At 48.7% G+C, this 27,104-nt stretch overlaps 7 protein-coding genes and 1 non-coding gene across 8 annotated transcripts; 3 read left to right on the top strand and 5 right to left on the bottom strand.

The window, feature by feature from the left end:
* Positions 1-625: 625 nt before the first annotated feature.
* On the top strand, positions 626-1,975 carry QC764_403460 (uncharacterized protein). Its single transcript, XM_062946630.1, has 2 exons — positions 626-1,400; positions 1,457-1,975. Exons 1-2 carry the CDS (start codon positions 972-974, stop codon positions 1,826-1,828), a joined length of 801 nt encoding a protein of 266 aa, XP_062800369.1. The 5' UTR covers positions 626-971; the 3' UTR covers positions 1,829-1,975.
* An 18-nt stretch (positions 1,976-1,993) lies between these two features.
* QC764_403470 (uncharacterized protein) lies at positions 1,994-3,133 on the bottom strand (the record flags this gene model as incomplete). The annotated part of the gene is made up of 1 exon (XM_062946631.1): positions 1,994-3,133. One exon carries the CDS (start codon positions 3,131-3,133, stop codon positions 1,994-1,996), a length of 1,140 nt encoding a protein of 379 aa, XP_062800368.1.
* Positions 3,134-3,682: 549 nt separating this feature from the next.
* Positions 3,683-4,051, bottom strand: QC764_403480 (uncharacterized protein; the record flags this gene model as incomplete). The annotated part of the gene is made up of 1 exon (XM_062946632.1): positions 3,683-4,051. One exon carries the CDS (start codon positions 4,049-4,051, stop codon positions 3,683-3,685), a length of 369 nt encoding a protein of 122 aa, XP_062800367.1.
* A 730-nt stretch (positions 4,052-4,781) lies between these two features.
* Positions 4,782-6,024, bottom strand: QC764_0065170 (uncharacterized protein; the record flags this gene model as incomplete). The annotated part of the gene is made up of 3 exons (XM_062940564.1): positions 4,782-4,987; positions 5,617-5,668; positions 5,992-6,024. 3 exons carry the CDS (start codon positions 6,022-6,024, stop codon positions 4,782-4,784), a joined length of 291 nt encoding a protein of 96 aa, XP_062800366.1.
* A 1,857-nt stretch (positions 6,025-7,881) lies between these two features.
* QC764_506840 (uncharacterized protein) lies at positions 7,882-9,531 on the top strand (the record flags this gene model as incomplete). Its single annotated transcript, XM_062947940.1, has 1 exon — positions 7,882-9,531. The coding sequence occupies one exon, from the start codon at positions 7,882-7,884 to the stop codon at positions 9,529-9,531; it is 1,650 nt and encodes a 549-aa protein (XP_062800365.1).
* A 3,188-nt stretch (positions 9,532-12,719) lies between these two features.
* QC764_0065150 (uncharacterized protein) lies at positions 12,720-13,829 on the top strand (the record flags this gene model as incomplete). Its single annotated transcript, XM_062940563.1, has 2 exons — positions 12,720-12,910; positions 12,959-13,829. The coding sequence occupies 2 exons, from the start codon at positions 12,720-12,722 to the stop codon at positions 13,827-13,829; spliced, it is 1,062 nt and encodes a 353-aa protein (XP_062800364.1).
* A 5,046-nt stretch (positions 13,830-18,875) lies between these two features.
* Positions 18,876-18,947, bottom strand: QC764_0065140. The gene has a single exon. It is a non-coding gene; the product is annotated as a tRNA-Cys (tRNA).
* Positions 18,948-20,044: 1,097 nt separating this feature from the next.
* On the bottom strand, positions 20,045-22,434 carry QC764_0065130 (uncharacterized protein; the record flags this gene model as incomplete). The annotated part of the gene is made up of 4 exons (XM_062940562.1): positions 20,045-21,083; positions 21,140-21,543; positions 21,565-21,713; positions 21,879-22,434. 4 exons carry the CDS (start codon positions 22,432-22,434, stop codon positions 20,045-20,047), a joined length of 2,148 nt encoding a protein of 715 aa, XP_062800363.1.
* Between the last annotated feature and the right edge of the window lie 4,670 nt (positions 22,435-27,104).

The following is a 27,104-nucleotide window of genomic DNA, read 5'->3' as shown; positions in this document are numbered from 1 at the left end:
TGAGGGATAAGGGGTCGAGACGAGGCACTGTCATGGTGATGAGCATGAGATTGTGCGGGGGAGGAACACCCTTTTTGTGAACGCGACGGTCATGCCTTATGGGGAAGGGAGGGAGAGGCAGTTGCCTTGGGTGGTGGAGATGGAGTTGCCTACTGCTGCGGAGGGGGGCGACGGAGGTGAGGAGATCTAGGAGAGCAGTGAGGAACATGCGGAGGACGAGATAGGGTTTGTTGAGGTGGGCTTGGAAGGGCTGGAAGCGAAAACCTCTCAGACGATGGCCGATTTAAGCGACGTGACGGCTCAGCTGTCCATCACATCAGCAGCTTGATTCTCAGTTTTCCGGTTATTTCAAGAGCGGTATATCGATAGGTTTCCCTTGTGGTTTATTGGGTGGGTAGGCGGTGTCCTATTCCAGATATATCAAATAATCCCATTGGTTCTCCCAGGCACACATGCATCGGCCGCCGCCCGTGCGTCGGGACCGAGATGCACAAGTGAAACACTGGTCCGCGTAAGCTTCCCTCCCAAACTTTCATCATCCCTACCACACCTAACCCATCTGTTAGTTAAACTTCGGGACCGTTCTCCCCCACCAACGGCCGCTCTCAACCGTCCACCCGTTCCTGTCCGTAGTTCCTGAACTGAGACCCACCCAAACACCAGCGGACCATCCAAGAATGGATTGATCAGCTTGAAAAAATGCCGGCATCGGTCACTTCCCCCAACCGCCGCCCGAACCCGTTGCCCCAGTAGCTATTGCATCTCACAACATGATACCATGCCGAGTTATTCGTCAGCACCACTCCGCGTAATACATGCTTGTTTCGGCGACTGATATAACGCAACCTTGCATATCTTGATCTTGTTATTTCTGGAGACCTCTACCTTGCTCCCTTCCAGCCACTTAAACCCCTCGTGAACTTTTGTGGACTACTTCTTTTTCTGTCCCACCCATCCATCCATCTTCCACAATGTCAAGGATACCAGCCGTGAATGCAAAACCAAACCCCCTAGTCCTCAGCAGTCTCCTGCTAGGGATAGCCTCCACCGCCTCCGCCCAAAATTACTATGGCTCTCCCGGCAACCCTTATAGCAGCGGCGGCAGCTCCAACGATGATGGCTCATCTTCCTCCGGGTTCAACAACTTCAACGCCGGGGCTGGCTTCGATATAAACGCTGCCATGCGCACCCGCGCTATTCACGGTATCCTCGCTGCTTTGGCCATGGCGATCTTGTTTCCTTCCGGATCAATCCTCATGCGTGTTATACCAGGCCGGTTCGCAATCTGGGCGCACGGAATCTCGCAGGCTGTTGCGCTGGTGGTGTATATCGCTGCTGTCGGACTGGGTCTTCATCTTGTGAGGGAGGTCAGTAGGGCGAGGGGGAACAATGGTGACATGGTTTGTCCTCCCGTCACTTTGGTCTGACTGTTTGAACGCGGCTAACAAAAGAACAGTTCTCCGATCCGAACAGAAGCTACCACCCCATCATTGGCATCGTCGTGTTGGTCTGCCTGCTCTTGCAGCCAATCTTCGGGTTCATCCACCACGCCAAGTTCAAGAGACTCCAAACGAGGCAGATGTGGTCATACCTCCACTTGTTCAACGGTCGTGTCTTCATCACGCTCGGTATGGCGAACGGTGGGCTCGGGCTGTGGATGGCGGGCGCGAGCAAGGAGCTCAAGACGGCGTATGTCGCTGTGGCGGCCGTGATGTGGGTTCTCTGGATGTTGGCGGCTGCGTATGGAGAGTGGAAGAGGTGGAAGGCGAACCGTCTGGGATATCCGCCGAGGAATAAGAAATTCCATGACGGCGAAGTTCCGTTCTAAGATTGCGCTTGGTAGGAACATGTCTGTTGAATTGGAGGTATGCTGAGACGGATGTAAACGGCGCATGTAGAGGGTTTGGATCTGTTGAGAATTGAGATACCATGCTTTTTTTGTCGATTGAAATAAAGTCTGGAGGTAACAATGAATAATCAAAAAGACGTTAATTCAATTGGGCACTTGTACGTTGACGTCCAAGCCGTTCAACCTCATGTACTCCAGCTTGGCCGCTAGTTCGGCCTCGACACCCCGCCATGTCCTCCCTTTGAGGTGCCGGAGACACAGATGCTTCCCTTCGTCCGGGTAATACAGCCAACAAGCCCACCTGTTCCATTTTCCTTGCTTCATCTCGTCCCTTGCCAGATGACCGACGGTGTCCTCGATGAAGGCGCCCCTCTGGATGGCGATTCGGCTGTAAAAGACTTGGTTGAGGTAGTGGCTGGTGGAGGCTAGGTGTGGCTTGTCGTGCCAGAGAAACAGAGGCGTGAGAGGAACCCTCGAGGTGACGGCTGTCCCGTCCTCCGACTCCGACTGAACGGTAAAGTTTTGTTTGTGAAGCTGGGTCAACGCGCGAAGAGCAGGGTAGAGCATGACGTGGTCTGAGGTGGCGTACTCCATCATCCGTATCGACGGGAAGCAGACATATTCAACCGGAGGTCGAACAGCTTCCGGCAATATTTCGTTATTCTCTTTGTCCTCCTGCTCTGCTGAAGGCGGGGCCTTGTGCTGCTGCATGATCTGCAACAGCGGCCCAAGAGGAATGTCCGTCACCAGTGCCCAGTCATGCTGCTGAATCCAGACATACGGCGTAACCGTCATCCTCAACGCCGACCGAACCGCCAGCCCGAATCCCAACCGCTGCACCGGCTCAACAAACGTGACGCGCCCGTCTTTGGTCGTCGTGATGTTCATCACCACCGCATTGTCCTGCGACGCATAAGCTGCCGCCCCGGACCCAAACTCGGCCTTCTCCTGCGCCTTGACCAAATCGCCAGTGCCGTAGGGCCGTTCGGTAGAGGAGTACTCCTTGAGAATGAGCCTCTTGGCGTTGGCCTTGTAGTCGGCATACTTTGCCGCGCTGTCGGGTGTGACATGGCCCTTTTTCAGTCGCGGCTTCTTACTGACGTGATCGTAGGTGTCGAGGACGACAATGACACGGCAGTGAATGAGAGAGGCGCAGTGCTTTCTGAAAGAGGCGGCAATCTGCTCCAAGAGCTCGGTGGATGGTGCAGAAGGCGTGGGAGAGGTTGTGATAATGACTGTGACCAGCTCTTCCGGGGCTGGTCTTGCGGGAGATGCCATCGTCATCGAGTGACGAGAATGGCAGGTGTTACCTCAGGGAGAAGGCCATGGGTCATCAATGACAGCGCTGCTGTGATTTGGTGCCGTGGAGTTGATTTCTTTGAAAATTGAAACCGAGCATGAGTGGCCAGTCGTCGTTGGACCGGACCCACACAGTGCGTTGCTGGCTCCAACTGTTGCCTGTCACTGTGCCACTCTTGTCAGTCACGGTTATTAGCCCTTGGTTCTTGATTACCGCTGGTTGTCTCATGCATACTAGATAACCTGATGCTACCGCTCATCATCCAATATCAATGTCCCCCACACAAGCCAAGATCTCCATATCTCAGTTTCCCGGTCCATTCACTCCATATCTGTCTGCCTGCACCCCGGTCATTCCCACTAGCCTGTCCTGTTTCTGAAGCACTGCGTCAATATCATTCAGCAGTTCAAGACAGGCGGAAATCTTACCAACCCAGTCACAGTCTCTCAAAAACTGGATATGTCGCGTCCGATCTCAGGCTGTGTCTCGAAAGCATGTGGTATATCCACGCCGGCTCGTTGGGGAACCATTGTTCAACCTGGCGTGCCTGGGTACAGGCAAGGGAACTGGTGTACATTGGCCAGACAGTGAGTCTCGCTTTTCAGAGGGAGACTGCAAACATGGCAGAAACACCAGAGGCCAACTCTACGCATGATTACCCTCCAGTTGTTTGCTTGATTAATTGGTCGTATGTTGTGGGCCTGTTGCAAGTGCCTGATGAGAGTCCCGAACAAACATGCCTTTGCATTGCAGGCGGGGAAAAGGCATCTGCCACGATGGCTGGGTCGAAGATTGAGAAAAGGGAACGCCCTTTCCATTACCGTAGGCCGGGGGTCAGTTGCATATTTGCTTGTTGTGATTTCTTCTTCTCGGAGCACGGGACCGGGATGGGGGTTGGCCATGTTGATTGAATGATGGCTGGGCTGCTGTGTTGGTGTGTAATTCTGCTGGCGCTGTGGTACATACCTCTGTCGATAATGTGGTCACGTTTTAGTGCTGTTGGTGGTTTGATCAGTGTAAAATGTTGGAGGGAGAGGACAAAAAAATTGGAAAAGCACCGACACAGCACGGCGCCGCGTACTTGCCTGGGAAGCAGACCATCATTCTTTTAGCTTTCGGTAAAGGGGCAGATTCAGGCGTGAATTGTAGCAGCAGACCTGTGCACCATACGTGCCACCAGCCGTAAAATATGATATTTACAGGCAGTAGAATGAAAGGCCAAACATCCCGATCCCTTAAAAGAACATGTCCCCTTTGACCATTTTCAACACCGCAGTAAAAGACGCAACGTACAAGCAAACAAAGTAAAATACATTAATATACAATATCCCCATAATCAATCACTACTCCCACAAGAACCGATAGATTTACAGAAGTTCACTACAATAGTACAGTACACACTCTCCCTCTACCCCTGAATACTCACACACCTAAAATATCCCATTTACCCCCAACCAAAGGCAATAAAATCTCCCCGATAACATCTACATAGACAAACGTCAATAAACACCAAAACTCTAACTCATCGTGCAATTAACCAAGATTATTCCCAAAGATTCGTCCTCAAAATTTTCCCTCAAGTCACCCATGTCGGTCGAGTATCTTTTTCCAAAGAAAAGACCTTGGAGGAGCTCAACCACGCTTTTCATGCATCTTGCGACGCTCGATGTCGACGACCAACTCTGCCGTGCTGTGATAGGTTGGCGGGTTCGGATCAATCAACGAGGGTTCCATATCCGGGCCTCTGATGATGGTAGGTGTCTTTGCCGGGATATTATGCGGGCTGGCCATGACGGTATTGACATCTGTCGTCTCGGCATTGTCATTGGCGACACGATCTTCGACCAGATCCAGCAGGTGAGCTGGATAGGGATCGAAGGACAGATTGGGCTATCTGGATGTGCTGGGCAGAGGGAGGAGGCGGGATGTGATGATGGTGGTGGCTATGCACCGAAAGAAGCCATGGAGCTGGGGAAATCTAATGAACCCAGTCAGTTTGAGTCCGAGCTGAAGTGGGTAGGAAGAATGCTTACAGTCTGGTGTGTGGCAGATTGGTGGTTTAAACATTGATGTGTGTTAGGCCCCTTTTTCAATTTCTTGTCATGCCAAGCCTGATGAACAGATCCCGGGGGACGTTCGTGTGTGCCAATTTGGTGTTTTGGTCCGTTGGCATGGGTTCCATCACCAGGCAATATATCATCAAAATTGAGGAGGAAAAAGCGTTGTATTTTTTTGTTAAAAAAGGAATCACCCTCCAAAGCTCAGCAAAGCCTATAAAAATACCGTCCTCCACCATCCCCACTTATTGCCCCACAGTGTCTTCATTTCGCCCATCTTGTCGCGAAGTCTCGGAAACAAAATGTTCCATCTAGATATGGAAATCGGCAAAAATATCGAGCCCGGGGTTCATCTGAGCTTGACGACCATTTAGGGCCGCCAGCCGGGCCTGGTCCACCTCCGGGCGGACCGCCGAAGCCGGGCATAGCGCTGTGAGCCGTGGCTGCCATGGTGCTCGTAGTCTGTGAAATTGATGTTAGTAACAAAAAGTCGAAAATGATTGAATGTCAAGTACCTCAAGTTGTCGACTGAACTTGGCGAGAGATTTCTACTCTTCTTGTTGACTCGGATGATAATGGTGAGGCTTGTCAGTTAAAGTGATGGTGAAAAAGGACAGGCATAATAGAGAAGAGCAAAATAAAACAAAAGGATTTACACGGTAGGTACTGCGGTCAGGGTAAACTGCCCTTGAGCACAGGGCAGTACTCTGGGTGGTGAGCAAGACGTTGCAGTGTAAGATAAGGGTGCTAAGTTGCGTGCCTGGGCTGTTTGGATCCTAACCTACTGGGTGCTTGGACATGTAGACACCGCACTCCATGTTGTCATTGCACACCGAGGCAAGTGTGTGTAAGTTGACAGGTTACGCCAACAATGATATTATATACGAAGCAAAAGTGTAACGAGAAACCCTCCGGGCAACAGCCAGCCAGCACTGATTCGTTAAGAAAAACCAATAAAGTGCAAAATTGTCAGATTGAGAAAGCGAAATCCGAAGAAGAGCTTTGTTATAGTGCAAATACCTGTATTTATAAACATAACATCAAAGGTGAAGTTGCTTCAAAATCCATCTATGAAGTCTCAAGATACAAAGGCAGCATTATCCGAGAATCGAAGATCTAAATACTAAAAGAACACTCGAAATGACTCCCAAAGTAGGTAGCGTCCCTAGGACCCCCAGCTGTCATTGGAATGAGGCCAGTCATCCAGGAGGCCTTGCTGCTGAATTATCTGGCAAAGCTGAGTTCAGTAAAATACTTGAGGGTGGGGATACCTTACCATGTTCTTCCCGGTCAAGGGAAATGTATTGCCGCTTTTGGACTTGGGTGGGGTGTGTAGTTAGGAGCAACACTGCCTCTTCTACCCTACCCCCCTGTCAATTTTAGCTTGGAAAAAATGTGTTTGATTTCGAAATGTCCAAACCAGCTTAAGTTCGAATACCGAATTTGCAAGTCAAGGTAAAGGCCTAGTTGAATCGTGTCACAGACCAACCATATGGTAAGAGTGGGGACTGCCACCGGCCGTAGTGGCCAATCAAGTGGAATGTGACGACGGGGCTGCAGGACAGTGGGGCGCTCACTCTTGGCAGAAGTGAGCCGGCTCACCTGGCTCACTGGTGAGCGTGGTGAGCCAGGTACGGAGGTACCTGGAGGATAGAGGTCTATATATACGGAGGAACTGGCTGGCGTAGGTAGACAGTTCCGCAGTATGCAATTCACAGATTGTATTCACGGTATCTTGTGTTTACATTGAGACATCTTGTTGTGCACTGTTTAGCTGCACCGAACCAATTGTCAGAAGTTACCTTCAACCAGTATCCCTTTCAGAGGTTCTGTACAGGGGTTCGTCACACCCTCGAGGCGTTCTATAGAGCCTAGAACTACCTTAAAATCCAGACCCTTTTCTATCTTTCGTTATAAGCCAGTAAAGCCGTAAATCAATTAAGCGAGAGTATCGTGAGGTGGTCTAGGCCACCAGGCTCTGGTGAGCTTGGCGTGGCCCAGACCAGCCTCACTTTATCACACAGGTTGACTTCCTGACAGCAGGAAATGTTTGTCAGGCGTAGTTCAAGGGCGAGAACAAATGATGGGATGGAAAATCAGACAGCCATGATTGGATGCGTACCAGCTGCGCTCGCTGATTGGTTATTTGATGCATGTGCGTTTGCTGGGCCTATCGAGATCAGAAATAAGAGACGATTGGTTTGAACACGACAAGTTACGGTATATGAAAAACATAAGTTAGGTTTGAGAAAAGCCATAAAAGACATGATGGTCGAGTGGTACGATGGTCTGCGGTAGCAGCATGCGAACATGATGAATTCCATTGGGTTCAAATCCCACTGCGGCCTCTCTCTGGTCAGCACCGGACGATTAGGTTGGTCTTCTTTTATCACAGTGCTCAGGCCTGAGTCGAACTCAAAATATACAACTATTACTCCGTAGTTCTGACTCTTATACCTACAGTATGCTGGCTTACAGGCCCCTGAGAACCGCCAAGGCAACTAGAGACAACACCCTAACTCTAATGGGAATACTTTGCGGAGGGCGCCTGAACATCGGCGCGTATGCCTTTGAGACTCTCTTAAGTTGACAAGAAAGTATCTTCAGCAAACGACTAACATATCACTCGATACTTTCATATTCCCAGACGTCACTCTAAGCTAGCCTTGCTCACCATGACTTCACCTTCAGCAACGCATCGCACGCAACCAAAGGATACGAGTATCTTACTATCTCTTCCTAACGAAACATTACTTCAGATTGGTGGGAACCTGGATGAGGTTGCCGCAGCTTCATTCAGCCTTGCTTCTGCCCACCTATATAAGCTATGCGCCGCCTATCCAGCATCGAAATGGTCAACAGCAGCGTCAGAAGTACGGCATAAAACTCATCCTGTTAACTGCGGCGTCGATGGACACCCTGATATCATCCCTCAGGCGTGTGAGAGGATCAGCAGATGGGAGTTTCTGAAACTTCTAGAAAAGGACCTCAAAGCAACTCACTGTCTCTGCGTTTATTGCCGTACCTTGCATCGACTTCTTCCTCAACCTTCTCTCTACAAAACAGCATGTCCCTGGATGGCGCTGGGTCCCAACTACTGGAACATTGGCAAGCTGACCTTTGATGACTGTTACCACGCCCTTCACGACCCAGACAATCCCATCTCCAGCCTCCGCACATCGAAAACACTAGGGACACAACAATACCAAGTCTTTCTCGCATGGCCTGTTCACTCCACCAGCTCCAAGACCATCACCCTTCCCGCCACCAAAACAGCCTACCACCTCCCTTCTCTCTCATTCTCCTCCGACTGGCAGCCTCACCCCCTGAGCAATTCTTCTCTGAATTCCCCATACAGACACGTCCACGTCAAAGCCTCCCTCTCTGCCGCCCTCGTCCACCTCCCCAGCAGCATAAACGGCATCTACTCTTCCTTCCAACACCCCAACCTCTTGACCTTTTCCACCCAACGCGTCTTCCTCCCCCCCGAAGCTTTTATCCCCAACCAAACCAACGCCGAAGAGGAGATCAACCCCGAATCATTCCCCACCCGCCACTACCTCGGCTTCCAAATCTGCCGCCACCAACCCTCCTACCACCCAGAAACCATCAACGCCCTCCTCCACCGCGCCTCCCGCCACGGAAACCTCCCCCGCGACATCCTCGAACACTCCCTCGACACCTTCTACAACAACCAGATGCGCTGCTGGCGGCCCCCCCTGAAGTCATCACGCGACGACAACCCCAACCGGAACCCCAACGGCCCCCTCAGGACAAGCGTCCACCGCGAGCAAGTCTGCGAGTTATGCCAGACGCGCTACCGGGCAGTGGTGCACACCTGGTCTGACCCAGCCGACATCACCAAGCCCGCAGCCCAAGAAATCGTTGTTCGGGTGTGGCAGAATCTGGGGTCGTTTCAGGGGGAGGTGGCGCATATAGAGGGGAATTTCCCCCTGGCTTGGTTTGCGCCTGTGGGGGGGAAGACGATGGACGATTTTGAGATGATGAAGGGAAATTTTCCGGGGGATAGTAGTAGGGCGCCTGCTTTTTTGGGGGAGTGGAATCCTTATTGGGGGAAGTACTGGGGGTCGTATCAGGTTGCGGATGGGGAATGGGCGAGTTTGTATTTTGGGGAGAGGTTTAAGGATGGGATTTGGGGGGAGTTTTGGTGGTGCGAGGATGGGATTGGGAGGAATGATAGGAAGGATGGAAGTTGGAAGGTGTTGGAGGGGGAGTGGACTCGGTGGGAGGATTTACCCGGGGGAAAGGGGAAGGAGGGGGGAGGGGAGGAGAAGGGGAGGGGGTGGTTGAGGTGGTGGGGGTGATTATTTGGTGTTTGAAATTATAGTCTACTGATTCTGTTCTGAGGTGTGTCAAGAAGATGAGATGGCTACCCGAAACTCTAGATAGTCACTTTCACCATAAAGCTGCTCCCGGTCTTTAACCCATTGAAAGAGACAAGAACCACAACTGCTCCTGACTCCAAACCCATTGAGCTCAACAAGCTCGCAAATTTCAATTTCCTTGTCGAAAAAGACATCAAAAGAGAAGCCTTGTTGCAGGAGGAAATTATCCAGCTCGTCTTCTTCGTCAAGATCTCCCAATATCTTCTGGTGGATTGTCGTGATCCCCGTCATGATCTTTTCAGCTATTTGCTTTCTGTCATCATGGTTCCTGGAAGCATATCTCCACTCCTTATGCCATTCGTACTGACTGACAGCAGTGATCCTTTTGCCACCAGGAGGACAAAAGACCCGGTATTCCTGGTCGCTGCTCATGCGGCCATCAAAAGGCAAAAAGAACAGGTCAAACGTCTCGGCACCGGCCTCCAGACTGTTAAAGAGGGCATTCCGTGCTCGCGTAGAGGTCACAATGCGCAAGACAACCTCTTGGACAGTGGTCATGGCGACCTTTCCGGGAATTATCTGGCCTCCATCTTTGGGTGAACAAGCCGCAAGCCGGAGAAATAGACCTTCTGGTGGAAAAACAAGCTGACTTTCCAAAAGGGGACTGATCTCATCTGCAATGTCCTCGGCATACATGCGGTTAAGAGTACCGGTCTGGAGAGAACCTTCGGCGGTTCTAAGCAGGAGGCGAGCTTGGGATTTGGAGAGGGTAATGATCTGAACTGGTGGTGCTGATGAAGGTGTGTTTCTCAGCGATAGAATGACAGGCAGCCACCGCTTGAAGGAGATTGGGGCCTCGGATGGTCTGGTGAGATCTGGGGCTTCTTCTGCCGAATGGAATGATGTGTTGAAGTCGGTTTGATCGGGTGCCTGGAGGGCCTGTTTGACTTTGTGATAATCGATCTGAGTGAATTTCATCTCTTTGATTGGACAAGTGAAGCAAATGGGAGCTTGGTGGAAAGAAGAATTGTTAAAAAAGAGATCAGAAATCTTGGAGAGAGTGTCCAGAGTCATATATGGTTGGAGGCAGGCCGGCGGCCGCAGTTGATAGGTATGCAGATAAGCCACGTCCAACCCCGCTCTTTCCCGGAAATTCCACTCCCAGTTCCAAACTTGCATTCTGCACAGTCTCTGTTTCACAATCAAATCGGCTTAGCCATGTGGCTCATCAACTGTAACAACTATCAACTCAAAGAACATGATATCGATGGACCCAATCCGATCCCCTACCTCATCCTATCTCACACATGGCGGGAAGACGAAGTCACCCACGTCGATATGAAGAACTCGTTGGATGTCGCCAAGAGGAAGAAGGGATTTGCAAAGATCAAGGGAGTCTCAGACGTGGCAGTCAAGCAGGGCTATGCCTAATTATGTCTGGGTTGACACCTGCTGCATCGACAAAGCCAGCAGCGCCGAACTGACCGAGTCCATCAACTCCATGTTCCACTGGTACAGCAACGATGACAAGTGTATTGTCTATCTTGACGACCTTACTCTCACCACAGGTCTGCCCAGCGAAGACGAGCTTCGACGATGTAGATGGTTTACTCGTAGCTGGACCCTGCAGGAGCTGATCGCCCCCGAAGAAGTTGACTTTTACGATAGTCTCTGGCAGTTCTCCGGTACAAAAGACCGACTTGGAGATAAAATACACAAAATTACGCGCGTCGACCTTGATGTACTCCGGAACCCAGAAAAGCTGACCGAGATCCCTGTGGGCAAGAGGATATCGTGGGCTGCCAACAGAAAGTCCACGCGCATTGAAGACAGGGCCTATTCTCTCCTTGGCATCTTCCAAATTCATTGATATACGGCGAGCGAGATCAGGCCTTCCGCCGTCTCCAGGAATGCATCGCCCAGAAAACCAACGACATGTCCCTATTTGCATGGAAAAAGCCATTAGCGGATGCCTCCCAGACCCAATACTCAGGCTTGTTCGCCAAGCACCCATTGTGGTTTGCCGAGGCCGTGTCTATCACGAATATCATTAATCCATACCAAGCCCGTCGTGGATCATCACGAACAGTGGGCTCGAAATGAACACGTCGCTCGAATGGTCTCAGGAAAAGACTGGCTACCGCTTACATTTACATTGTACATACCAGCACCTCATCGCAGATGACTCGCTCAATGAAGGCGCCGGTGATCCTTCGGTGCTTACGATATAGCTGAGGAAAACCAGATCGGGCTTCATCAAATATCGACCATTTGAGCTACCTCTCACGCGCCAGTCTACCATGACCTTTAGCGACCCAACTGTCATCAAAATATCCCATTCCATATCGACAGCGGATCTGACAGATACGACCTCCTTCTACCATCCTCAGGCACACCTTTTGACATCATCCATCAATTACAAATGGGACAACGCAAGAGCACCTGAACTTGGCTTCAAGTTTACCAAGAAATATTATCCGGAACACCTGTGGGATTCACAGCGTCTTTGCTTTCTAACATCGAAACGCTATGGCTTTACTGGCCTGGTCGAGATCGCGATATCAGCACCCACCCGTGGCTTAGCGTGGGAGGGCACATGCTTTGTGCTTTGCGGCCTCACGCTCGTCAACGGATCACCTCACTCCTGGATTCTGCCACTTGTGCAGAGTAAGGACGGTACTACTATAGAGGGACTGGAGTACAAGCGGTGTGATCTCATCAACCCTTATATGCTCTCAACTATCGGAGTTCAACTCCGAGCCAAGTTTCGCAACGAAAAGGGTTTACCGCCTTCCTCGGGAGAGATTATTTTGCGGTTTGCAGAAGATAGCCATCTCAGATTGTCAGCTTCTGTACTCTCTCGACATAACCAGCTCGAGACGGGGAGCACCAACATCATCACGGTTACCTAGTCACGTCTGGACTCCTCAGGCATCGGGCTGATTACATCTTCTTATGGCTCTCGGGCCGAGCCCAAGAAGGTCTTGGCCGGGTTAGCTCGGCAAGTGGACCGGAAATGCCCCTATCATGAGCCGATCAAAGAGGGGTACCTCGCACTAAGGAGATATCATTCAAGACCTTTACCACCTCCATCGCCCCTTTGATCAGAAAAGACACCCATGAGCCTCAATTCAGACAGAATAGTTTTGAGGTCGACACCCCTTGACATGGCCCAAGCAGCACTGGAAGCCGCCGAGGCGAGGTTCATCGCCAACAATCCCCTTTCCAAGAAGCAACATGAGCTCGCCGTCGGCGCCCTTCCTGGTGGAAACACACGAACCCTCCTGCACACGTCCCCATTTCCCCTCACGATGAAGCAGGGCAAAGGTGCTCACGTATGGGATGAAGATGGCCACAAGTACCACTCTCAAGCCCCTTACCTATCTCTGTACTAACACTACAGCAGATACCTCGACCTAGTCGGCGAACTCACCGCCGGGCTGTACGGGCATTCCAACCCCATCATCCGCCAAACCATCCTCTCCACCTTTGACAATGTCGGTCTCTCGCTCGGTTCGACTACTGTCCAAGAACACAAGCACGCCTCTCTACTCTGCTCTCGTTTCAAGTTGGAGCGCGTCCGTATGGCCAACACGGGCACAGAAGCGAATATGCACGCCCTAGCCGGCGCGCGGCATTACACCTCGCGGAGAAAGGTCATCGTCTTCTCTGGCGGCTACCACGGCGCGGTGTTTAGTTTCCCTGCAGGCAAAGCGGCGCCAAACACGGTTGACAAGGACGACTTTGTGGTTATTCCCCGGTACAATGACACATCACTCGCAATGAACACCATCAAATCCACACCTGATCTCGCCGCTATACTAGTGGAACCAATGCAGGGCGCGGGGGGTTGCATCCCTGGCACCAAGGAATTCCTTCACGCCATTCAGGACGCGGCACACGAGGTCGGAGCGCTGTTTATCCTCGACGAGGTGATGACTTCCCGCCTTGCGCCTCACGGACTGGGAGTTGAACTCGGACTAAAGCCCGATATGGTGACAATGGGCAAGTATCTCGGTGGCGGCCTGGCATTTGGTGCTTTTGGGGGGAGGGAGGAGGTCATGGCTGTGTATGACCCCCGAGTGGAAGGATCACTGGCGCACTCGGGCACCTTCAACAACAACACTCTTGTGATGAGCGTGGGGTATAAGGCGTTAAAGAGGGTTTTCACCGAGGAGGCCTGTGGGGAACTGAATGAGAGGGGGGATAGGCTGAGGGAGAAATTAGTGGAAGTGACAAAGGGAAGCAAGATCAGATTCACGGGACGGGGTCGCTGATTGGGGTTCACTTTGTTGATGAAGCTGTGGAGGTGATTACATGTGGGGAAGACATTCAGGGGAAGGAGAGGAGGGACTTAAGGGACTTATTTTGGTTCGAGATATTGGAGGCAGGGTTTTGGACGACGAGGAGGGGGTTTGTTACGTTGATTTTGGAGACAGAAGAACGGGAGCTCGAGGGTTTTGTAGAGGCTGTTGGAAAGTTTGTGGAGAGACATTGGGATATTATGGCCTTGTAGGTAGACTGCGGGATTCCGGTTGTTGGCGGTGAGTCGGTCAGCAGGCCACTTGGACATGTCACTGGACCGGTGGACTTGGTCAAAGAAGTCGGGACATCAAACCATGAAAGAAACTACAATCGCATTGTTTGTCTTTCAACCAGTCGGAAGTTTTGGGTCCCGAAGGCCTGTCGTGTGGGATCAGTGTTGTGAGGCTGCTTAACAAAGAAGGGCATCACATAAATAGATGCACAAAAATAGATTGCTCGAATTGCAGTCAGACACAAACAATGCACAGCACAGACAAAGGAAGAAGCAAGGCATTGTATTCACGGGACTTCAGCAGCCGCCGCTATATATTTCATCGCCCGCGCCCCAACACGGCATTGTCGCTCCTCTTTGCCGTCAAAACGATTCTTTCTATCTATTCACCATACAACCCGTACACTGAGAAACTCAAGTAAGTCCAGTTTCTCCACTACTACTAACAACGACAACAGATACCAAAAAGCTATTGACTAGCTCCTTTTATCCCTCAATTACCTACACTATCCCAACCGAGAACCAAATACCGTGGCGGATTTCAACACTATCATCGAGCACTAAACGACACAACCGTTCAAGATGTCTGGAGACGACGATCACAGTTCCAAGGAGGTCAGCCCACAAACAACCACAGAGCACAACTGGGAAACCAGATTCGAAGTGGAGCGGCTGATGACAGGCCCTGTGCCGAGTCCAGGCAGGACCACCGCACCCGACAGTTCTAAGGGGCCTACTAGCATCTGTCAGCGATGTGCGTGAATGAAAGCACAGACTGCTTGGGAAAGGGCCGAGAAGAGGAAGCTACAAAAGATAATCCACAACTTGCTCAACGAGGTCGAGAAACGTTACACGTGCGAGTGTACCAGCTGCGTCAAGTACAAGCAACACGAGCGCATCAACGTGAAGGCCAGAGATGAGGCCGAAAAGCAGTGGGCAAACATGCCATCTGTCTACATATCGGAAACCCTGGGCTCCGAGTGCAAGGATTGCAAGAAGAACGAGGTCGTTCTGTATAGCGGCAGGAAAGAGAGGCTGATCACCGACGCGCAACTGAGTTACCTCAAGAGACCAAGCACGATCATATCGGATTGCAAGGTCAGGCCTCATGATCCTCCTGCTCCGACCAGCCCTCTCTCTCCTCTTGTTTCCGTCTTTCGGCCCTTTGTTCACGAGTTCACCGAGGAGCTCATCAAGGAAGTCACAGCAGCTAAAGCGTCAACGCGGGTGCGGCTGGACGTTCACGAAGAGGAGGCCGGGCCGGCCACATCCGAACCAATCCCAGGGGAACCAAAGAAACTGTATTCTATCCTAGTAGTCGGCGGCCGCGATGAGCGACGTCCCGATTGGAGACCAGCTTTCAGCGACCTATGCGCCAAAAACCAGAAACAAATTTGCGGGTTTGTAACCAAATTCCCAGAGACGGATGAGGCTATCAAGAAGGATCCTATCCTCTTTCGACCAGTCCTCAAGGACTGGCTCGTGTCAGCACCTACCGCAAGTCGACTGCCGTATTTGAAGGACTTTGTGAAGTTGTGTGTGGACCACCGGCTGGCTGGCTATCAGGAGTGGGCAGAGGCAAATTGGGAGGCACTAGGGGAGACAAAAGCACACCCGGCAACGACGGGACCGGAACCTCCAGCTGGTCCCGAGGCTCCAACCCCGGGACCCGTTATGACCACAGTTCCTGTGACTCCAGCTCCTGTCATGACCACGGCTCCTCCCGTCATGACCACGGCTCCTCCCGTCATGAGCACCACTCGTCCTGTCATGACCACTACTCCTCCGGTCATGACAACTACTCCCGCGGTCACTACTCCCGCCCCAGCCCCTTCGCCCTTTGTGATTGCGACACCCGTGCCAACTGCACCCTTCCCAACCACAGCACCCGAAGTCCACATCCCCTTTCCAACCCGAAGAGCAGACCCTTTTATTCCAACCTCTTATGTTGCTGCTCCCATCCCCGCCGGAATCATCCTTCCCGCTCTCCGAACCCCAGGCGCTTGGAGATCAACCCCTCCTGCACCTACACCAACAGTGCCCGCCCCTCCCACACCCACACCAACAATCCCCCCTCCCCTCCCACAACCTTCCCAACCATCCCCGCTCCCCCGTCATAGCCCCCTGAACAAACCCCCACCCCCGCCCCTACAACGTCGGCGCCTTCGCATCCACCACCCTCCTGTCCTACCTCCGCTACCAAGCCCAGACCAGCATCCCCCTCGCCACCGCCCTCCACACCTTTGAGAACAACCCCCACTCCATGCCCCCACACCAGCACATCACCTTCATCTACTACGCCCTCCACTACCTCTCCTTCTGCCTCGCCAAGTCCAGGGACCTGACCCGCTATCTGCAGCCCAAGTTCGCCGCCCTGGAGCTCCGCCGCCCGGCCGACGCAAAGGTCGAGATCGTCTACAACCGTCTCGAGGCGCTCATCAGGCCTTACGCCGACTGGGCTGTTTTGACGATGGTCAGGGCGCAGCGGATGGGGTCGTCGGCGTTCAAGTATGATGAGCGGGATGACATTATGGCGAGGGAGGCGTGGATGGTTTGTGAGGTGTGGAGGGAGCAGGTGGGCCCGGCGGAGAAGGAGCTGAAGGAGGCTGTCTTTGACAGGTTCGAGCCCGTTTCGATGATGGCGAAGGAGCTGTGGCCTAGGTTTGGGGAGGTGTTGGGGTTGTTTGGGCGGTGGCTGGAGGAGGGGGTTGGGGGGAGGTTGTTGGTGCCTTTTCCTTGGTGAGGATGGGGGGTAGGGAATGTACTAATTGGAGCGAAGTTCTATCACTTGGAGCAGCTTCTATACCACACCCACGGGTTAAAATCTGAGTCCAGCTCACGATATCCTTTAGTTGTAGTTGTAATTTAAAACGGCGGCCGGTTTGGTGTAGAGCTCTCTCAAACAAGGGTCCTCACACGGTCCTGCCACGCTCCCCGTATTAATAGAGCCTCCTCCTCTCCAAGGTCCCTTTCTCGTCCTCTTGACTTTCTCTCCCTCCTGAATTGGGCTCCTTCGGTCCCTGCTTGATCGCGGCTTTGTCTCGTTGGAAGGATGTGACAATGATGCCTTAAAATGCCTGTGTCGAAGACCCCTGACACTTAACAGCTGTGTTTTAAAAGGTACAACCCTACTTCCAGGAGACTTATGTTTCAAATTTCTTTGCTCTTCTATTATAAAGTACTGGACGGGAAATGGCTTATCAGCTGCATGGGCAGTGCCGCTGTGGGGAAGCACACGGCCAGTGGCATAGCTGGAACTAAAGGCTTTGAAAGTCTCTTCCCTAGGGAACAGGTAATAAATACAACACTTCATCACGCGTATCATCACGCTATTTTCTACCAATTATATTACTTGTGACCAAGCGGCAGAGTGCCTCATGAAAGACCCTGCAGCTATACCTAGGCAGCAGCGGCAAGTTCAACCAACGGAAGCCACCCGCCTAAGTAATACGGATTGATTTGCAACGATGTAGCGATATACCTAGCAAAGAAGGCCGCCGAATCTACGGCCCTCCTATCATTTCACAGCCTCAACGACCAGTTACCCCGCACGCAGCCTTTCTAAGCAAACTGACCGAAAAAAGCTGCCCTAGGTATATCCCGCTGCTGCCCCAGAAGACCATAGACTTCAAAGCGGGATAAACAAGTCTCTTCAATAAACAACTTGCTCGTCCTTCTTAATGTCATAAGTAGGTGATGGACTATACACTTACAAGTTAACCCTCACTTCCACGGCACACCTGTGACCTTTTGACTCATACAGTGGATAGTTGAAGCTGAAGTCGACATGTGCACACTGTGCACACCATCGCCGGTGGCTGCATTGTAACCCCGTATTTGTGTTGACGAATCGGAGGCTGTTTACTGGCAGATCTTCAGCCACCACTCGCTGGATGGAGGCGTCCTGCAGAGATTGGTGGTGGGTGGTTGGCCCTTGATGTATAAGGTAGTTGTTGCCTGACGCGGCGCTACCTGATGTAGGACAATGTGAGGGGTATCTGTGGCAACGAGGTATTTAACGGGTGGGTAGCCCTGACCCAGTTTGTCGAGTTTAGAGGGCATACCGTTCTCTACAACTATCACCATCCCTGCGATTATCATTGTGGGTTGCTGAGATCCATTACATGAAATATACGCCTGTCGAAACCCTTCGCTATTCGGTCTACTGTATACAACTTTGACGTAAGCCTCTTAACCAGCTTCCTACTCGAGGAAACCACTGCTAACTAAAGGTTTTAGAATGTCTTGTAACAGGTGCTCTAGCACCGGTTCGAGAACGATTCAATGCAGCGCTTGTTATGGAAGGGGGGCAACCAACGATGGGCAAAGCTGCGGGATGTGTAACACAAAAGGTACTTTGACCTTCATGTGTGTTACCTGCCATGGGTCTGGGAATGCGCCTAAGGTGAAGAAGGCAACTTGAAAGAAAGAGGGCAAGGCAAGGAAGGCAAGCAACCTAGGCTATCCGCGCAAGAAATGACCGTAAGTTCCTCTGGGCTATCATAGGAGAATCTCATGTCGATGCACTCACACTCTTCTAAGGCTGATGACGAATCTTCTGTTAATATTCCGGTGAGCACGGGGTTTTCCTCGGTGCGGACCACATGTCTCTCCTTGACGTTAACGAGGCTTCCCTTGTAGTTGATAACGGGAGAGCAGTGTGGAATGTGTCCTGCGGTGCCGCCAGGAGTGGATGTACTAAAAAGTGTTCCAAACAATAGTTACATGATGAGAACGGAAAAGGTGACAAGATGTCTGTTATGCATAACCAGAAAAAGAAAAGGAAAGGACTAGACGCGATTTGAACGCGTGACCTACCGGACTGCAGCCGGTTGCTCTACCCCTGAGCTACTGGTCCTAGGGTGATTATTAAAGGTGGCTGTGGAGATCTGACTCATGTGAGGAGGGCGGAGGGTAGAGTGTGTGGAGCTGCTTCGGGGGGTGTCATTCCGGCTTGGGCTTATGTGGCGCTGAATGGGGCTGAATAAACTTTTTTTTACTGTGGAAACTGCTCTTTATATAAAAGAGGTTGCTTAGAAGAGAGGTGGACTTCCTGGAAAATAGGTTAGAGGAGAATTATAATATGAGTGCTGATGTAGAAGGTTAGGTCCGATATTAATGTAAATAACTTCCCCGACTGACACTATCTTAGCCGTCTGGTTGCTGACTGCAACATCTGCATAGTCGTAGTCAATACGGTCTCAAAATACGAGCTTGCAGTCCAGCGATGGCTTCGACGACTAGGAGGCATGCGATAAAGAAATACAATTTTGGAACAAAGCACAATACCCGTCTAGCAAGTCTCTTTGTGCCAGCTTTTTTTGTTAATGCATACTAAGTTTACTTTACCCACTAATCGTAACTATCACCTACAACAAATATAATTATCTACCTGTAGTTTTCGACAAGCATTGATGCACATTCTTAAGATGACCGCTGAGCCCCTGGTCCAGCTCACCTGCACCTGTAACAATCCATGGTACCGAGAAATACGCACAAATCGCACTCGAATGTCAGGCTTGACGAAGAATCCAAACTGTCTCAACTTGCCCTCCAAGTCAACGTTGTGAGAATCCGCCTTGACCAGGTCAAACGTCCAAAGTGTTTTCCCCATGATTACCTTAATCTTCCCTATATCCAAGGCACCGCCTTCCCTATATGTAGAATGCTCTCAAATATGTGTATTACGGTAGAGATCTTGTTAAAGGCTCGTATGACTTCCAGGACCAGGCAGTCTCTCACTATGAAGAGGTTAGTATACCTAACTTTGGTCAACTGTTTGGTGGAGATTCACCCACTACCTGATTTTCAACAGTAGGCGCACCAAATCATGCAGTTCAAGTAGCCTCCAAGAATGCTGAAATCCCAAACTTCATTACTATAGGATGTGATTATACGTAAGGTAGGTGGACGAGAAGCAGCGTTATTCTCAACCAAAGTACACCCCTGTCTTTTTTACTTTGAGCTCTCACAGCACCTCCTCCCCCTTATCACCCCCCTCAAACCGCCATCTAACCCTCCCAACCTCAACCCCTCCCACTCCTGCACAATTTCATACTCCCACTGCCCTTCCCCCTTAACCTCCCCCTCCGGCACCTTGACAACAAGCTCACACTCACTCACACTCCCCACCGGCAAAATCCCCTCCTCAATCTCCCCCCCTCCCAAAAGGGTGAAGCGGCACCACGACCACCCCCTTCCCCCCCTCACCCAAAGGCGTAACAACCCCCAACTGCCTCGCCAAACCCCCGGCACCTCCAACCTAACCTCACTCCCCACCGGCAACGACCCAACCCCCCTAACAGCAAACCTCCTCGGCGCATCAAACGCCCCGGCAATCCCAACCGGCAATCTAGTACTCACCCCACCACTAGCCGGGTTCACCACATTAAAACTCTTCCAAGCAACATTATTATTCCTGCTCACAAACTCCACAAAGGCAGGGAAGGTATTGGGGAGGACAGGCGCAGGGTCGTTATCTGTCGTTGCGATCGCAACAAAGGAGTACCCCCCCGGCCCGACATTGGGGACTTTATTTGCTGGCCAGGGGAGGCTGGGTGACACCGTCAGCACCCGACCGGTGGGGATGGGGGAAGGGATGGTAACGGTTCCGATTTTAGTCCAGAGGTTGGGGGTTATGAGTGTTGCTGCTGGGGCGTGGTAGACGGTGACTTTTGTGTTGTGGGCTGGTGAGCCGCCGCGGTTGAGGAGGCGGATGTAGATGCTGTGGTCACGGCCGGAGAGGATAGGTTGGGAGAGGGAGGTGTTGTTTTCGTTGTTGGAGCCGGAGCCGAACAAAGCTTGGGGGTTGGGGACGGGGGATTGGCGGATGATGATGTCGGGTGAGTTGGAGACTGTGCCGGAGGAGGGGACCCGGCCGTTGTCGGTGGGGTAGTCTCGTATGTAGAGGTCGGGAGCGAGGTTGATGAAGCGGCTGTCGATGATGGCGCGGAGGTTGGGCAGGACGCCGATGCGGTCGGTGGAGGGGGTGTTGCTTGGTGTCCGTTGGTGGTGAGGATTTGGCGGAGTTGCAAGGGGGAGAATTTATACCCCAGCGAGGCGTTGGCGATGCCTTGGACTGCTGCTGCTGCGCCGTCGATGATGGGGGAGGCACCCGAGGTGCCGCTGAAGTAGTCGGTGTAGGAGTTGTCGCTGCCGGAGTTGTCGTTAGTGAAGGTGGTGTCGATGTTTTTACCCCAGCTATAGACGTCCACTCGGGAGCCGTGGTTGGAGTACCAGAGGCGATAGTGTGGTGCGGCAGAGCTGGAGGCACCTACTATGGTGGCACCAGACTCTTTGTAGTCCGGACTGGCGCGGTTGAAGATGTACTTGCCAGACAGGTTGATATAGGCGTCGAGGTTATACCTACCGTTGCAGGCTGCTTTAATGACGGTGATGCCCAAAGCAGAAGTAAGGCGGATAGCATCGAAGTTGGCGTCGGCAACGGAGATAGGCTATAAATACTGTCCTCCCACAGGGTTATTCTCCTGGGCTTTAAGCAAAAGAATGTCTCCAAAGGCCATATTGTTAATGGCATCCAGTATAGTGGCCGCGGTATTATAGCCCGTTGACCGATACTGGGAAATGACCTGACCTTTGGTCTTTGGGATAATGCCAACCCCTCCTATGGTGTTGTTAACCTGAAGCATCTCACCTAACACGGTAGTTCTATGAGAATAATAAGCCGTATTGTACCTAGAGATCAAAGTGATCCCAGCCGCCTGGAGATCTTCGTGGTCAAGCTTCTATCCTTGTTCCATGTCGACAATATTGACGCCCAATCTATTACTACCAGGGAAGCCCCAGGTATAGCGGGCGTTGATGCCAGCCGGTGCCGCATCGAGGTACCCCTGGTTCACACTTCGGGGATCATCGCTTGGGTTGACTGCAGGAGGAGGCCCGGCTTGGAGTGCGTGAACGCTTTTAACCTCATCGAGGCGATGAAGCCTGTGAATGAGCTCGAGAGTCTCCTTGGGAAGAGAATAATCTCCGCCGTCGGCAGGAGTTTGGGTGGTGGTAGCAGTCTCAGCTTCGCGGCGAGTGAGATGCGTTCGACCCTCCAAAGCAACTTCATACCAGACGTCAAAGTTGGGAAGGTCGGCAGTGGGGTCAGATGCGGCGGCAGCGGCAACGCGACTGAAGAGACGTGCAGGACGGCTCTCTTCAGGTATGAGGGGGTTGACATTGGGAACAAAGCCACTGCGGCCATTCTCAGCCGTATTGATGAGTTCGGCGATGAAGTTGGGGTCTTCCTGCTGTTTCTTGTGGCCAGCAGGGGTAAGCTTCAAGGCGATCCTGGGAGGCCCAGCAGGGGGTGCTTCGACAATGGGTTGCTGGGAAGCCATGTTGTGTGGTCCAAGTAGATTGATTCAGCTCAAAGTTTCTAGGTTTGAGGTTTTATTGCTTTGCTGCTCTTTCTGTTGTGGTCTTCTTTCAGTGCCTGCCGGTGTGGGAGCAACCTTGATGGCTGAGCATCAGACGATAATGGGATAAGTGGACCCAACAGACGGCGTGGAATCTCCTGGATGCTACTGTCATTAGCTCTGGGGCCTTCATTGGCTATTATTAACGTAGGAAAAACTAACTTGATGGCCCAACATCAGACAAAGTCGAGATACGTGGGACCGACGGAAGGCACCTTGACACCTACGACTGTGCTAGCCTGCGTGCCTATCGATCAAAAGACAACGAAGAGCTTATCTATAGATTGCCAAGTTCTTCCTGATTTTACGTAACTCCCAAATCTCCACTTTATTAGCTCTCTCTTTCGCTATTTTACCTATCTATTTCCCACTTAGCTTATATTTTTTAATCGGTATTTCCCTCTTTTAAATAAAGCTGCAATCTTAAAATAGTTTTAATCCGCAAAAAAGGTTACTCTCGAAAGGTATTTAACCCTAGTATAGTAGCTAAAAGGTTTTAAAAGCGCCGCGTAAAGCGTACTTCTACTATTACTACTACCGCCGCCAGTAATACCATTAACTCCCCGACTATCGGCACTTCCGTCGAAACCGATAATTATTTTGTATCCGTACTCCGTCTCTCGTCCAGTCCCGGCCCCAGCCCCGGCCCCGGCCCTACCCCCTGCGATCCTTCCAAGACCACTAGTTTCGTTAAGGCTAACTGTCCTAACTTATTTAATAAAGCGATAAACCTAAATTAATCTAATATTATTTTAGGTAAATATCTTAATATATATTAGTATTTATAACTTATTTTACCCTCTACCTAAACTCCGCCACTTTAAATATTTATTATAGTACTATATATTACATCCTGCAACCTATTTACTAATTCCCGTTTTCTAGGCCACTATGTCACGGTTCTGGAAGACAGTGGGGCTACGAGGGACCAATTAAGACTGGACCGCGCCGTCGAGCGGGGCTCACGGTCCAGAAGGGCAACGGACCAATAAGATAGGGACCGGGGACCGCGGTGGGGCTTACGGTCCACGGTCCGGCATCGGCCAATTAGGAGCGGACCGAGGACCGTCTGTAAGTTAACGGTCCACGGTCCACGGGTCTATATATACGGAGGAACTGGCCGGCGTAGATAGACAGTTCTATAGTATATAATATAAATTATAATCGTTAGTATTTAGACTATTATAATAGAGATAAGCCGTTATTGTATATTATTTAGCTATACCGGACTAGGATTGTTTAGAAGTGCCTTTAATTAATGTCCCTTTTAGAGGTTTTAGATAGGGGTTTATTATACGTTATATACTTACTTTAACTCTATTACGGATAAGTTAAAGGTATCTTTTTACTACTATAGCTAGACCTAAGAATATTTAGATAGGAGGCGTCCCGCCTAGCCTAGGTACCGAGGGACTTTTTAGATATATACCCTTTACCGTAAAGTAGGTTATTAAGCGCTTTAAAAAACTCGAGGATAAGGTTTAGTAGACTCGGGAGTAGATTTTTACTATCTCGACTACGTCTAAGTCGATTATTAAGTTCCCGGTACCGGAGTACTATAGAGGAGAAAAGGCCGAGCTTAAAGGGTTTTTAATTTAGTTTAAGACCTATTTTCGTTAATATTTAGACTAGTTTACTAACGAAGAATCGAAAGTAATTTTCGCGGCTATTAGGTTTAAGGATAGGGCTTTCGCGTAATTCAAGCCTATCCTCGACGACTATTATAAGTAGGAGCGGGAGTATTAAAAAAAGATTATTATAGAGTATTTCGAGAGCTACTATACCTTTAAGGCTAAGCTTAAAAAGATATTTAAAAAGTATAATAAAGTAAAGCGCGCGTAAGGGAAGTTTTTAAGCTTACGCTAAATACGCTTAGCGGCTAATTACGCGGTTTAATTTAAAATCGATAGCCTACGTAGTATTATTAACGATAAGGGATTAATATAGCTCTTTTACTATAGTTTTAAGAAAGAGGTAAAGAATAAGTTATATAAGGAATTAAGGCCCGATACTATCGATAAGTATATCGCTATAGCTATACGGATCGACGATCGGTAGTTCGAGCGTTATACAGAGAAAAAGAATTACGGTAAAGGTACCTACGGTAATAATTATAAAGGATACTTTAGTAATAACCGTCCTAACGATAAGCGTAAGCGGAAATACCTTAGTACTAGCTACTCCGGTATTATATATTCGGGACTAATAGACGTTAATACTATATAATAATAAAGGCTATAAGGCCGGGGCTAAGGTAAAAATAACTTTAAGTATTTTAATTACGGTAAAGTAGGATACTTTAAAAAGGATTATAAGGTACTTAAACGGCTCGGATAAAAAAAAGAGATCGTATTAACTATTATATTGAAAGGACCGAGGGTTATAGAGGTAATAACTATTAGGTATTAGTAAGGCGGAGCGGTAAGCTCTAAGAAAAATTTTAATTAGTATACCGGATAAAAAGATATAGAATTTTAAAAGGTAAAGGAAGCCCTGGAAAAGCTAAAGGCGGAGTATAAAGAAAGAGATTTTTAAATATAAGTATTATAGAATTAATTAGTATAGATCGCTATAAAAGTTACTACGAAGGTCGCTAAAAACGAGGGTCTTACGTAGAGATCTACTAAGTAAATAATATTAAAAAAGTAATATAATAAGTACGGAATTACTATTTTATAAAATATATTATAGTCTATAAAGCTTTTATATAAGAATTAGGAAAAGTACTGGAAAGGTAGGAAGGTCGTTAGTATTAAGATTACGAAGTTACTAAAGAATATACTAATATTTATATAATATATACCCTATAAAGGAAATATAGTATAACTTTATTTTAGATATCCGAAATATTAAAGAATACTTTAGTTTTAATATATTATATATAAATATATAAAATATTATTAAAGTAAGTCGCTATACGGCTATTAGCCGGTACGTAAAGTAAGTAAAAAGGGTAAACTATAATTAGTTAAAAGGATTATAGCTCGATAAGAAAAGGCCTAATAGGAGAACCTAAACGATTATATTTTATAAAAGGTTTAGGACCCGATTAAACTAAAGGATAGCCTTTAAATTATATAGATTATATTAAAGTATATAAAGTATTACGTTAAATACGTAAACGGTTAAAATATAGACGATAGTATACGCTTATAGAAGGAAGTAATATTAAAATAGTATTTAAGTCTAAACTACGCTATATACCTACGGGAGAAGGTTAAATAATATTATTAAGCTAAAACGTTTAAGATTAAATAGAAAAACCGTTATTAAATATAAATACGAAAGAATATTAAAGACGGAAAATAGGAGGAAGCTAGGTAAATATAATTAAAAGACTTTATATTACTAAATAACTTAGGGTAAGAGGACGCTCTTAAACGATATAACTATTTAAGAAACGACTTACGGCCTTTCGCGGAGGCCGTTAACCTTTAACGGACCACGAACGATATTTTCGAAGGTATTAACGTAAGGTAAAGGTATAGGATAACGACCCGGCGCTCGTTAACGAGGTTACTACTATATAGGAAAAAAGTAAAAAAAATAAACGCCTCTAAGTTACTATATAATAAAAGGATCTTTAAATAATAATATTAATAAACGGTAATACAGAAACGAACTTAATTTCGCTATAGTTCGTATACTAGGCCCGTATACTATAAAAGAAAAAAAAGAAATAAATAATTATATAAAGTTTATTTCTTACGTAAAAGGTCTATAGAGAGATATTACCCTTAAATATTATAGTTAAAGGAAAAATAATATTAATTATATTCGATATTATAAATATAAAACCTTCGAAAGATATAATTTTAGGGTAACTATAATATAAAGATTATAATTTAAATATCGATTAGAGGGATAGTAACTACTTACGACTAAAAAAACCTTAAAAGTATCTAACTAACGATAAAAAATTAGAAATACGTACGGAATAAAGTATAAGACGAGTACCCTTTATAGTATTACCGTAAAGAGTATAGAAAGTAATAGTATATTCTATCGATATAGGTAGTAAGATCGAAGAAATAGAGTTAACGACGTTAGTAGAAATATCGGAGGTTAATAAATACGTTTATTATAATAACGTAAAGAAAAGTAAGAAAAAAGTAATACCGGTAAAATATCGAGGATACCTAGCCTTTACGGTTAAATATTTAAAAGGGCTTTTAGAGTAAAGACTATAGGACTATAAAATTAAGTTAAAAGAAGGAACTAAATTATAGTTATTTAAAGTCTACTATATTAACGATAAATAAAGTAAGGAGCTACGGAAATACTTAAACGAAAATTTAAAAAAAGGATATATTAAAGAGTTTATATCGCTAATAAAATACCCTATATTTTTTATACCGAAGAAGGACGGTAATTTACGACTATATATAAACTACCGCTAACTAAATAACGAAACGGTAAAAAATAATTACCCGTTACTATTAATATTTAAATTACGGAGTTAACTAATAAAAGCGCGATACTTTATATACTTAAATATACCTATCGGATATACCTATATATAAATTAAAAAAAGAAACGAATAAAAAATTATATTTTATATACCCTATAGTTATTTCGAGTATCTCGTAATA

The sequence above is a fragment of the Podospora pseudoanserina genome, chromosome 4, assembly GCF_035222485.1.
Source record: "Podospora pseudoanserina strain CBS 124.78 chromosome 4, whole genome shotgun sequence".
NCBI lineage: Eukaryota > Fungi > Ascomycota > Sordariomycetes > Sordariales > Podosporaceae > Podospora > Podospora pseudoanserina.
Note: the sequence above shows the minus strand (reverse complement) of the source record. Positions and strands in the feature narration are given on the sequence as shown.